The 13,600-nt window shown below is 33.9% G+C and overlaps 1 protein-coding gene across 1 annotated transcript in view; it reads left to right on the forward strand.

The window, feature by feature from the left end:
* Positions 1–13,600, forward strand: part of LOC150085305 (ATP-dependent DNA/RNA helicase DHX36-like) — a 184,096-nt gene that overhangs the window by 18,064 nt on the left and 152,432 nt on the right. Inside the window, exons 3-4 of the mRNA XM_090374522.1 lie at positions 240–327; positions 6,065–6,185. Coding sequence (XP_090230648.1) covers positions 240–327; positions 6,065–6,185 — 209 coding nt within the window. The remainder of the gene's footprint in view (positions 1–239; positions 328–6,064; positions 6,186–13,600) is intronic.

Here is a 13,600-nt window from a genome sequence, read left to right on the forward strand (position 1 = left end):
CATGGATAATTTGGGAGGTTCTGTATTCATATTTATGATTTGTTTTTTATATGTCTTATTCCTATTTTTTATATAAAAGGTAGAATAATAGAAAAAAAAATATATATCTTAGACATTCCTATTTTCTTATGCTTTTTTGCCTTTTGTCAAACAAAGGATCTCTATGTTAGATGTTAAATTTTTATGACATACACCATATGAGAGCTGTGTTTGCTATTCATTTTTTTATTCATTTTTAGGATGGGGCAGTGTTGATATTTCTTCCTGGATGGGAAGAGATTTGTAAACTTCATAGTATGTTAATCAGTGAGGTATTTTTTCATCCATGTAAGTAATATTCTTATAGCACCATTTTTACTTTTAATATTTAGAATCTATTTTTTGTTTCTTTTTAGAGATAGATACTTGAACTTACTAGTTTTATTTTTTTGCATTAGTTTCAATTTTTTAATTCTTAAAGAAAGTAGGTAAAAAGTTGTACTTCTGGTACTGAATTCCAATTTCTTGCAAAAATACAAATGTTCCTTGAACTATTTCAGCTCATGCTTTTTCTACTCAAATTTATACAGAAATCAATCTAGGACGTACAAAAATATTACATTTATAGAAGTCACTGAGCATTTTGAATTCTGATGGGATTCTTCTGCTTGCTCAGATTACGAACCTGAGGGGGCATAAATTCAAATTGAGGAAAGAGTTGTAGAATAGATGTGCGGAAATTTGCCTTTAGCCAGCGGGTGATTAATTGCTGGAACAAACTTCCATCTGTCATTGTGGAAGTTGATAGCTTAAAATAAATTCAAGGAGGAACTGGACAACCTTTTAGAGGGAATGGATGTATGAAATTGGGTTTTTTTGGCTGATGCTACATAGGCTCATCGTAGTGGAGGCATGTGATTCTTTCTTGCATCACATTCCTCCACTACTACTACACTCATGGAGAAAGTAGCCAAGGACAGCTTCTAGAAAAATATGAACAAGGCTATACATTTTTTACATGAAATTAAATGTATCATATAAAAAAGGTATATAAGCTGAATGTGTACACTGAAAGGACATAATTCATGGGAGATACCTGGTTTCTGGGCAACGTGACATTGTCACCCCTCTTGCTAATGGTCGAACCCACCGCTTGGCAGGTATATAAGTACACTGCATCACTGCATTCATGTACAAGGTATGGATAAACACTCTGAGTTAACCGGCTTTGAAAGAGAGATGATAGTGTGTGCCTGATGCATGGGTCATGCAATCGTGGTGGTACAGATTCACTATCCCCATTCAACAACATCAAGAGTGTATCAGGAATACACCATTTCTGGAATAACATCTCATTTTGGACAGTGCTGTGGGTGGAGAAAGGTGGTGGATGAATGTGGCCGTTGATATCTGTCTCGCATTTTTTCAGCCAACCGGAGAGCAACAGAGGCACAAATCACTGCTGACTTCAACAAGGGAGGTACCAGAAACATTTCCACCAAGACCATCAGGTGATCATTAGCTGCAATAGGTTATGGGAGCCGCTGGCCCAATTGCTAATGCTAGGACACAGGACTCTATTCTTCAACTGGGCGAAAGAACATTGGCGCTGGACCTTGGATAATTGGAGACAGATCTCCTTGTCCAATGAGTCCCGTTTCCAGTTATTTTGAGTGAATGTGAGGCTACGTATCTGGCGGAAACTGCACAGATCTATGCACCTGTCTTGTCAACAAGGAACTGTTCAGGTAGGTGGCCAGTCGGTAATGGTTGGGGCATGTTGAATTGGCTTGCATTGGGACTTCTGGTATGTCTAGATGCATCTCTGAATGGCCCAGGTTATGTGCCCATCCCTTCATGGTCATCGTGCACCCTCAGGGCAATGGACTCTTCCAGCAGGACACTGCACTTCCCCACAGAGCCGTGGTGACTAGAACTTTGTTCGAAGAGCATTCTGCAAATTTTACCACCATGGAATGGCCTCCCCATGCATCGGATATGAACCCTCTGGAGCATCTTTGGGATGCTGTGGAAAGGTCCATTCGAGCTTTGCATCCTCCACCCAGGAATGCAACAGAATTATGGACAGCAATGCAACAAGCACGGATGGAAATACCTGTGGAACACTTTCACAAACTAGTGGACTCAGAATGTCTTGCTATGTGACTGCCCTTATCCAAGCGAAAGGTGGGCCTACCTGTTACTAGATAGGTATCCCATGATTTCTGCCCACTCAGTGTAAATTACGGAGGAATTTCACTCCTTAGTATTCTTAAGTAAAATCTATATAAGCCTGTTAGAGAAGCGGATTAGAAGTATTACTGATTGCAGCCATGGAGAAGAAAGGTCAGATTTGCATTAAGCCAAATTATAATCAGGTCATAACAAAAGCCTTTATTTAGGATTTCTTTATCTTGAAAAAAGCATATGATCAGTACCCTCAAATTGGAGAAAAATATGCAGCAAGGATAATTTTTTAAGAAGAATAAAAATTTTGTATAAAAATGGCAAACTTGCAGTGAAGATTTAAGGCAGCATTAGAAAATAGTTTATGATTAAACTTAGCTTGAAGTAGGGCTGCCCCTTATTGCCATTTCTTTTTTATAGTATTCATGGACCACAAAAGTGTATCTTTTGTGGTCATAGTGCAGAAGATGTAAAAAAATTAGATCATTATTATATGCAAATGTTATTGTGCTATTAAATAGCTTGCATGAAAATGTGTATGAAAAGGTGGCATGAAAATCAGTATGCAAAAACAAAAGTTATGAAAGTTGGAAGAGAATAGGAAGCAACCAAAAATTGGAACAGTCTTTCATGAAGGTGGAAGATTAGGCAATAAGCAATAAAATAAGTAAAGCAGGAAGTGTAGGAAGCCAGTAAAACAAATTCGCTTGAATGAAAAGGGAAATTAGCAGTTTATAACAGTTTTTTAAGTCTTTAATCTACAGAGCTGAGAACTAGGCAAGTAATAAAAGAACTGGTCAACAATTTAAATCTTCTGAAATGAGAGAGAGAGAGAGAGAGAGAATAAATGGAATTTACCGAGGGGAGCAGTGGCAAAACCTTATTACAAATGAGGAAACCAGAAAAAATATCTTGGAGTAACAAATATCCAGTCAAAAGAAAACTTCAGATGGTATGATGATGTAGACATGAATGGTGATAGGCCCAAAGGCAGACTAAGATGAAGGCCAATCAATGATGTTAAACAAACTTTGATAGAAAGAGGGGTTTACTCTAACTAGAGCTAAAGATCTAACAGGACATGGATAGTTTGAAGGAAAAAATAGTTAATGGGTGATGGATAGCCCAGAAGGACTGATTCATACTGCTGTAGTGACCTGTACATCCACTGGATATAACATAATGAACAGTATAACATAATGAACAATAGATTGGCAATAGATTGGCAGTTGGAATCATGCAGAATCAGGTTTCTGTATTAATATTTTACCTTCACCAATTTTGTTACCCTGATTTTCAAATTGACATTCATTTTTGTTGTATCATATAAGAATTTTCCCCAAACGGATAAAAAAAAAAAAAAAAAAAAAAGAGAGAAAACATTTTTTCATTATTTAATAGGACCATTGTAGCAAATTTTATTTAATTCATCCAAATGCAGTGATAATTCATTCAAATTTCATCTGAAGTTAAATTTTTTTTTTTTTTTTGTTATCAGTGGCCCAAAAAAATGTATTTATATATTTATTTATTTTTTTGCATCAAGTAAACTTTGATATTGGCTCTGGTCAGAAGGGCTTACAAGATAAATAATAGAAGAATATTACTGTATTTCATGTGGATTCTCTTCAACACTAACTACTTGTCTGTATTCATGGCTTTGACTTGTCTAAAGCTTTTACAAATTGTTTCACTAAATTCTGATTTAATTTAAATTGAATTCAGTATGTTGCTCTCTGTGTGTGCTTCCTTGATCAGTGTTGACTTTGTGTTCATTTACATATGAAATATCACATTTAAGTGTTTCATGGTTGCTGACCCTATAAAATACAACCTTCAAGTCTCCATAAAGTAGCCAGTTATGTCTATATTTAACTGTATTAAGAAAAAAAATTGATAATTTTCTTTAAGTGGAAGAAGAAGGCCTTTCAGACTAGTTTTGAAGGAATTGATGAATCTCTTGGTTCAGGAATTAGTCTAGAAAAAGATTAATTCTGCATTTCTGTAGTAAACAAGAGAAACATCAAATTTGAGTAATTTACTAAGTAATAATTACAACTTATAAAAATCTGCATATTTTAAATTTTGACTTAACTTATAAACAAAACTTGTTATGGAAAATTGGTTCTAATTTCACTATAGTCCAGTGTGATTGCATTTAAGTTTCATATCTCTTGAACTTTTCTCTTACGATTTTGTGTTCATTTTGCAGTCTGATTTCCATTTGACAGGTTTCATATCTGAAATCTGTTTTAACAACTGGGACCTAGGGAACCAAAGCTACTACCATGCTCACTTTTCTCTAAGTTTGGGCCTGGCCATTAGCCTTAAAAGTTTAGTTTTATGAACTAGAGCAGAGGTGATCAGAGTATAACTCATGGGCTGGGTTTTAGCTGTCAACAAGGTTTTTATTTTACCCGGCATGTAAATGAATTTAGAAAATTATTGCTAGTGAAATTAGACATTTTGGATGCAAAATAAAGACCTGTAGCTTTGCATATCAGCCAGCTTCATGGCTGTTCAAAATAAGCATGCACACCAATGTTTTGATATACACATGTGATACAGCTGCATGTGCTTCAAAATCATTTCTAGAAATTAAAATTTTTTCTTTTATTCATATTCATGAACAAATATAAATTTAAAAAAATATTTTTTTATTAATCTTAAAAATGCTTCAGTTTAGTTGAGTTACTTTTCAAAGAAGGCACCATGTGTCTTTATAAGCTTCTGGCCTGTGGAGTCTCAGAAAATTTCCAATGTAGCCCTTGCAGATAAAAGATTGTATACCTTGGAACTGGAGCATTTCTTTTAAAAAATAAATTAAATCTATTATATTAAATATATAAAAAATTATGCTGACCACTGACCAAGAAAAATGTACAGGTAGCTCTTGTTTTGTGCCGGTCTGATTTGTGCCGATTCGCAATAACACCGATCACAAACCACGCTATTTTTATTTATTTATTTTTGCAATTTTTTTATAAATTGAAAGTTTAAAATTGTCAGACAAAATTTATCGGCATCATACTGTGCTATGTATCATGTACTGTTCACGTGATTTAGGACAATCTGAGCCCATCAGTAATTAGCACATCCATATCAGAGACAAGAAATTCCTACCCTCAAAGCAACCACTCATGGATGCAGGTGGTAAAGGTCCATGAGGTGAAGCATTCAGTTGGTTATTGTTTACGCTATTTACACATGTTGGAAATTTATTATGCTAACATTTTTATTAATTGTGCTATTAATAAATTAAATAATAATAGTGATATCCGTGTGCAGTTTTTGCCAATTGCATTATAAAATTTTTAATTTAATAGAATAAAGAGATGCCATATCTGGTAAAAGAAGTTCATCGAATCCTAGTGCAATATTCGGAGGATGGAATCTGGTGAAAGCCGTCCTAATGTGTGTAGGGCTATGTATATGCCTCCATCGACTTTTTACTGATTGTGAAGAATGCTAATAAAATAAAACAATCGATGCAAAGTGGTAGGTAAAATTTTTGGTGCCCGGAACCTAACCCAGTGATTTCCGATTGACTCTATTATATAAAGGGTTCCATTTGTACCTGTACACCCAGGAACCTAACCCCGACATAAATCGAGGGCTACCTGTATTTTGTAAAATTATAGTAAATATGACAGCTCATTTACTATAATTTTACAAAATTTCATGAGTGGAATTTTTAAACAAATAACAAGAAGAAAATAATAATTCTTATTATAGAATTAATTTATAAGAATGCAGAGTAATGATGTAGTTATAGATATGTATAATTTTTTCAGGGAAAAATATTTGTCATATTTCATTTTTATACTTATATGAGTTTATAAATAATTTCACTGTGTATTATTATTCTCACTGTGCATGTAATTTTCTACTTAAATAGCCAAATTTTTGTTTCTTCCTCTTCATTCCATGATTCCAACATTAAATCAAAGGGAAGTGTTTAGTCATCCATCAGATGGAGTGCAAAAAGTGGTTATTTCAACAAATATTGCTGAGTCAAGGTATGTGTATTTGATTTTTAATATTGATATATAAAACAATTAAATCCAGAAATGCCAAACACATTGTGGTTTCAATTTTTGATACTTTTTTTTTTTTTTTGTATTTCATTTCTGCTTGGTTTAAACAATGATCATTATAGATTCCATCTCTAGATGATTTGGTGTTAGTAGTGATGACTGTTTTACCTTTCCCAGGACTTGAGACACTTTTTTGAAAATTCTTGGGAATTTCTGGAAATACAAAAATTTAAAAGATTTCCAAATAATATGGAATAGTTTTTTAATAGTTTTATTCAACTACTTTAAGAGTACAGAGAAGGGTAATAAGATTGGTGATAGGAACAAAGAGGTTCTCTTACCAGGAGAGGCTTAAATTCTGCAAGTTGCAGCATCTAGAGACTAGGCATCTGTAAGGTGATCTGATTGATGTGTATAAGGCCTTGAATGGTTTGAGCAGGCTCGATGCTGATGGGATACTTCTGCTTGCTCAGATTAAGAACCTCAGAGGGCATGGATTCAAATTGAGGAAATACAGTTGTAGAATAGATGTGCCTTTAGCCAGTTGATTGTTGGAACAGACTTCCATCTTGTTGTGGAAGTTGATAGCTTAAATAAATTTAAGGCTGAACTATACAAACATTTGGAGTGACTGGATGGGTGAAATGGGAAGGTTTAAGGGTTTTTTTTTTTTTTTGTTGATGCTCTATAAGCTTTCTTTCTTGCATCATATGCCTCTTCTAATGCTAATGCTAAGAGCACATATGATTTAGGCTGTTTTTTTTTTTTTTTTTGTTGATGCTCTATAAGCTTGGTTTCTTGCATCATACTAATGCTAATGCTAAGAGCACAGATGATTTAGGCTGGTTTTTTTTTTTTTTTTTTGTATGGTGAAAGTGACATTATTTTTTTATAATTTCAATCAAAGACATTCTTTAAGAATGTAACATAACTTTTATTTTATATGTTGTAATATTATAGTATATAAAATGAGGATTCTGGCCTGCTTTTAATTGCAAAAAAATAGATCTCAGCAAAAAAACACCCCTTTTTCCTTAAAAACATTCATTTTCTTAAAATAAACTACTGAAAACAAAAAAATTAAAAAATATTTATGTTATTAATAAAATAATGTAGATTTCAGCTAGTTGAATATAAAACTTTCATTATAATTAAAAATAGTATGTTTTAAAAAGTTTTATTGATTATTTTTAAACTCAAAGTCCATTATATTAACTGATTTATATTTTTTCCAATATCTTTCATACTTTTGATGAAATATTTTCTTTAGAAAATCTACCTGGTAGAAATACTTTAAAATTATTTTATTATCAGTTACAGTTTCAATTTTTTTTTCCCTATTTTTTGTTTGAATTTTTCAAATTCAAGCAAAATTGTTTGTAAGAAGTATCAACATTTTTAAATTTATTAATTTTTTTAGTTGGTATTAGCTAAAATTGACCAATTGCTTTTAGCCTTTTTTTCAAGCTCCATTTCAAAAAAAAAATATCAAATATTTTTAAATTTATTTTTTATTTTCAAATATTTTTTAATTTTCCTTTTTAATTTATTTATTTACTGTAAAAAGTAAATAAATGGAAATAAAATTATCTCTAAGAAATGTAATCAAGAAAAAAATGAAACTGATTTTAACATCTCTCATCCTTGTAAGGATTATAATAAAAAGTATCAAAAAGAATATTATAGCCGTAGAAAGTTAGATGAACATAGAAAATCATTGTGTGGGAATGTGGAAAAAAGTACAAACAACCTATTTCAATAATGTGAAAAAGAAAAGCATATTTCAGGATTTCTAAAATGATTTTTATCAAACATCTAAACAATGTGCAAAAAACTATCTCATTAACAAGTATAATTATGATGTAGATTGTGATTGTGAGATGAAAGTTCATAAATTAAGCATATATAAGCATAGAAAGTCATATATTTTTGATGAAGACTGGAATTAGTCTTCATCAAAAATTTGAGAAATTAATGAAAATTTCAGAAAACCATGAGTGATTTGTGAAATTTTTAATTGTTTTTGTCATAAAAAATGTTTTAAAAATTGCATGTAATTTAATTAATTTTTAACTTATTTTTATTGAAATTTTTTTTCTAATAAATGAATGATAAAAGATACTCTTTATTAAGTCATGTGTCTGTTAAGGAATTAAAAGATATTTGTTAACATTATAAATTTATAAGATATACAAATTTAAATAGAGAAAATTTAATTAATTATATAATTTATTATTTATAATTAATGCTTGAAAAAGATTTACTAAGAATTAAGTGTTCAATACAAAGGGTACTAGGAAAGTTTTGCAATATGACCCAACAATGAATCACAGGAAGCTGCTTGTTGCTGCATGTTGAGACATGTTCATACGTGCATAGTAGCCGCCGCGCCAAGTCGATGGGCTCAGTTATTCATTAGTAGTGAGAGTGTAAAGTGCTTGCGATGGCATCGTGGTCACGAAATGAGATAAGGACAGTTTTGCGGTATAATTTCGTGCGTGGTTTAACCATAGACCAGTGCTTAGAAGAAATGACTCTTGCACTAGATGATGATTGTCCACATCGTACAACGATATTCAGGTGGTATAGAGAATTCCAAAGGGGAAATTTCACTCTGGAGGATTCTGAGAGGCCGGGAAGGCCACGAACGTCAGTTACAGAGGAAAACGTTACTGCTGTGAGGAAAATGCTTGACGAAAACAGGCGCGTGACCTACCAACAAATAGAGGATACTTTGGGCCTAAATGCACCAGCAATTCGTTCGATTCTGCAAGATCATTTGCACGTGAAGAAACTTTGTTCTCTTTGGGTGCCGCATCAACTGACTGAAGAGCAGATGACACGACGTGTGACTTGGTGCCGGGAGATGTTAAAAAAGTTTGATAAGGGACAATCTCGGTATGTGAACAACATCGTGACAGGTGACGAGACTTGGCTGTACTATTACGATTTGCCGACCAAGGCTCAAAACAAAGTTTGGGTCTTTGATGATGACGACACACCCGTAATTGTCAGAAAATCCCGATCTGTAAAGAAGAAAATGATAGCTGTATTTTTCAAATCGAGTGGAATTGTGGAACGTGTCGTTTTGGACACGCAGAAGACAGTCACAGCTAAGTGGTATACTGAACAATGCCTGCCTAAAGTCATTGGATCTATGAAGAACCTGCGGCCAAAGTCAAGAATAGATACCTGGTACTTCCATCACGATAATGCTCCAGCTCACCGCGCCAAAGCCTGCACCGAATATTTGACCACGACAGGACTGAAACTTCTCGAGCACCCTCCCTGCGACTTTGCACTGTTCCTGCATGTGAAAATGAAGCTAAAAGGGAGGCGGTTTTCCAGTGATGAGGACCTTCTACGGGCTTGGGACAACGAGTGTGCTTTACTCCCTAGTGGAACCTGGCAGAACTGGTTTAAAGATTGGTTTCGGAGGATGGAGAGGTGTATTGAATGTAGAGGAAATTACTTCGAAAAAATTAAATAAACAAAGCTGTAATGCAAAACTTTCCTAGTACCCTTTGTATATTCTTGAAAATAAAAGTATTAGTGAATTGAAAAATTATTGCAGGAAAAATCAATTTCAAGGCTATACAAGAATAAGAAATAGAGAAGCTTTTATTAGATTTATAATGAATGAAAGAGAAAAAAGAATAGAGAAATAAGTGATAAAAGAGAAATACGAATATTTGCTAGAACATTTGGGTTACTTCATGCTAATGAATTATTTCCTAAAAGAAAAACAAAAAAAGTTTTTCATGATTTATAAAGATGTGAAACTTGTAAAACATATTATAATCCTGAAAAACAATAAACACAATGAAAGTTATATACATAAGGCTTCCACAAATACAGCCAGGCCTCGCATAACGCAAGTTCGATTAACGCGATTTTCAGTTAATGCTATTTGAAAAATTATACCACTTTTCACTTTACACGATGCAAATTTCCAGTTAATGCGATCTTTTTTTTTTTTTTTTTTTATGCGATAGTTGAAAAAGATTTGAATCATGCGTTAAGCTTACCGAGTCGTATGGTCAATAAACAAACATTTGCCTGCTGCCTGTCTCGGTGCATTCCATCTACCATTGGAAGAAAACGTGTTACTCGTTTGTCTCCCGCTAATAAAGTCAGTGAATACTTGCATTTAAAAATTCAAATTTTTAAATGAGCCAAATGAAAATGTTACCGCGAAGGAGATAACGGTAAAAGAATTAGATGAAATCTTTCGTATCGCAGAGAACCTCAAACCTTTTGTTTGAGGTTCTCTGCGATATTTATTTTGCCAGGGCCCAGAGAAGATTGTTGTCGGTTATCGGAAATTGATTGATGAAAAGAGAAAGTCAACATTGTTCAAATATTTCCGCAACAGTCATTTCTTCATTGTGTATTTTATGTCAGAGGTTCCCAAACTTTCTCGGTTCACGGTGCCCTTAATGTCTCAGTAATTTTTTCAAGGCGCACCCAGACCAAAAGAAATACCTAACAGTTCTGTTTAGTAGTTAGGTCCAAACAACTTAATAAGAAATGCTGAAACTGTGAACTACCTCGAGCTAGTAGTTAGTGCAGTGTCCGACAGATGTAGAGTATCGCTGTTTCCCTCAAAAATTTAAAATATTCCACGGCGCACAATTTGGGAACTGCTGTTTTATGCAATAAACATTTAATTCCATAATTATTTTCATTATCTTTTACATTGTATACAGTTAAAAAGTTATTTAAAAGGTATTTTTAAAATTCTTTATGGACATTCCAGAAGGTCAAGGACCAATTATAATTTTTCCTATTGATTATTATATTCGATTAATGCATTTCTGGTTTGCGCGTGATTAATTCATTCCCGCGATGCGCTCGCGGGATGAATTAATCACGTTAATCGAGGCCAGCCTGTAGTATGAATGAAATTCAAGAAACAGAATTGGCTTATGAAGATAAGATTAAAAACTTATCTTATTAGAAATTTAAAAGGTGAATTAAATCCTATGACATTCTTAGAAAATAAAATAATGAAAGAAACTTCACAGCAAATAAATTTTAAAGGTAATACGGACTTAACAGTTGAAATTTGTAAAACAAGATGAACCTGATGTATATTCATTTCAAAGTAAAACTAGTAGAATTTTACAAGGAACTAACTTAGATGACTATTATAATTTTTACTTTTGAATGAAATGCAAAAGAAAATTATGACAATTTCATGAAAATGACATTTTGTGATTCAGGTTGGATTATATATGGTGCTGAATATTTATATCTTAATATTAATATATATATATCCTAATGGTTATAACAAAAATCCTAATGGTTCTAAGAACTCTTATGCTCCAGGGTATTAGAACCTATAGTACTTAATACTGTGCATAGATTGGAGGTTGAAAACATGAAAGAAGATAATTATTGACATTAGACTTGAATTTCTGTAGACTGTAATTTTCAGGAATTACATATGAAGGGAGGTTGTTTGAGAAAATGGATGTAGAATGAATAAATGAGGAAGAAGAAAAGTTGGTTCTGTAAGTTGGATAGTAAAAGGATGTTGACTGGTTGTGGCATGTGTTCAGACTGTTTTGGAAGAGAGAGTTGTAGTAGAAGTAAGTTCAATGGGATGATAATTGGATGAACGGGATTTGTCACCCCTTTTTTAGGAACTGGCTAGATATGAGCAAATTTCCAAACAGAAGGAAAAACACCTTTGGAATAAGAAAGTGAAAAAAACAACACAGAACAGATCAGAAAACAGGTTTTGAGAATAAGTGGAGAAATACCATCAGGACCTGGAGCTTTCTTAGTATCAAGATTGATCAGAATCCTTCTGACATCCTTTTGATTGCAGCCAAGAGCTTTGAAAAGAGATCAGAATGCTCAGCTATCATTTGGACAAGAAGCAAGTTTTCTACTCTTTGCCTGTTCAAAATCTAGTTTGGACTGATTAATAACTGCTTTACAATTGTTGCAAGCTTTGGTGTAGACAGAAAATGAAGCTGGATATATGAATACAAGCCAGTTGCAATATGCAACATTCTTATCTTGAACAGCATTATCACATTTATTGGAAAACCAAGTTTCAGATAAAGGACAAGATTTTTAAGGTGGAGTGTGGAATAAAGAATTTCATCCCTACAAGAATAATTTCACTGACACGATCTGAGCAAATATTTACATCAGAAGATTTAAAACAGTAATGTGACCAAGGAAAAGAAGAGAAGAAATCTTGCAAATCATCCCATTTTGCAATCTTGTAATGTTAAACAACATGAGGTTGAGAATGGCCACGAGAGAAAGGCTCCGTTGGAGAAGAATCATCACCAAGTTGTGATCTGAGGTGTCTAGAGAACCACTCACCTCGACCATCTACTTAGAAGGGTTGTTTGTGAGAAAAAGATCAAGCCTTGGTTGGCTTCATGGTTAGGATTGTTTGGTATTCTGGTAGCTAAATGAACAATCTATGTGAGGTCATTAGTAATTGCAAAAGCCTCAGCATCTCAAACAACTGGGTCTGTTTGACTAGAAAAAAGAAGCCAGCCAGAGTTGTGAACATTAAAATCACCAAGGAAAATTACCTCACTATTAGGAAAGTTGAACTGGAGAAATTCAAGTTTCGAAGAGAGGAAGTCAGAGTTCCAAGTGATTAGCAAAGTTGGGAGAATGATAGAGGCAACAAATGAATTTGAAAGAATGTGATAGAGAGATTTTAAGCCAGAGAAGATTGAAAAGAGGAGATTCCAGATTACTGTGAAAGGAATCATATAGCAAATAATTCAGACAACTGAGATGAGCAGTGGCTGAATCAACCAATAATTGGGATTATTGGTTGATCTGTCAGAAAAACTATATGGGGTTTGGCAGACTGTAAGTAGAAATAGTCATACACTGGTGTGCAAAACTGAAGGACCAACACTATTTCTAAAGGTTACAACCACAAAATCAAACAAAACAGCCTGTTTGCATCACTGTGGCTGTTCAGTAGAAAGCTGGTGCACATGCAAAAATTTGAATCATGATGAGAGGGCTCACATAAACAGATAAAAACAGCAGTTCAGCAGATATGTGCAAATTACCGAATGGTGAGCACGATTGTTACAGATGTTCGATTGGTTTCATACAGTGCTACAGACAATGAAATGGCCAGTAGACAAAATCTGGATGACTTTACCTGGGGTCGAATAATTGGGAAGGTTGAAGTGTCAGGAGTGTGGCTTCAGAGTTCGGTATCGCCTACAGCGTCATTTCACATGTGTGGTCAACCTTCAGAATGACAGGTACAGCTGTTCGAAGGACCAGTGGTGGTTGTCCACGAAAAACAATGCCCAATGATGACCACTATATACTCCTACAGGCCAAGAGGGACCAACACCAGACAGCGGGATCCATTGCAAACCAGCTGCACAGGATGC

This window comes from Mastigoproctus giganteus, chromosome 5 (genome assembly GCF_048544385.1).
Source record: "Mastigoproctus giganteus isolate SK-2022 chromosome 5, ASM4854438v1, whole genome shotgun sequence".
In the NCBI taxonomy this organism is placed as follows: Eukaryota; Metazoa; Arthropoda; class Arachnida; order Uropygi; family Thelyphonidae; genus Mastigoproctus; species Mastigoproctus giganteus.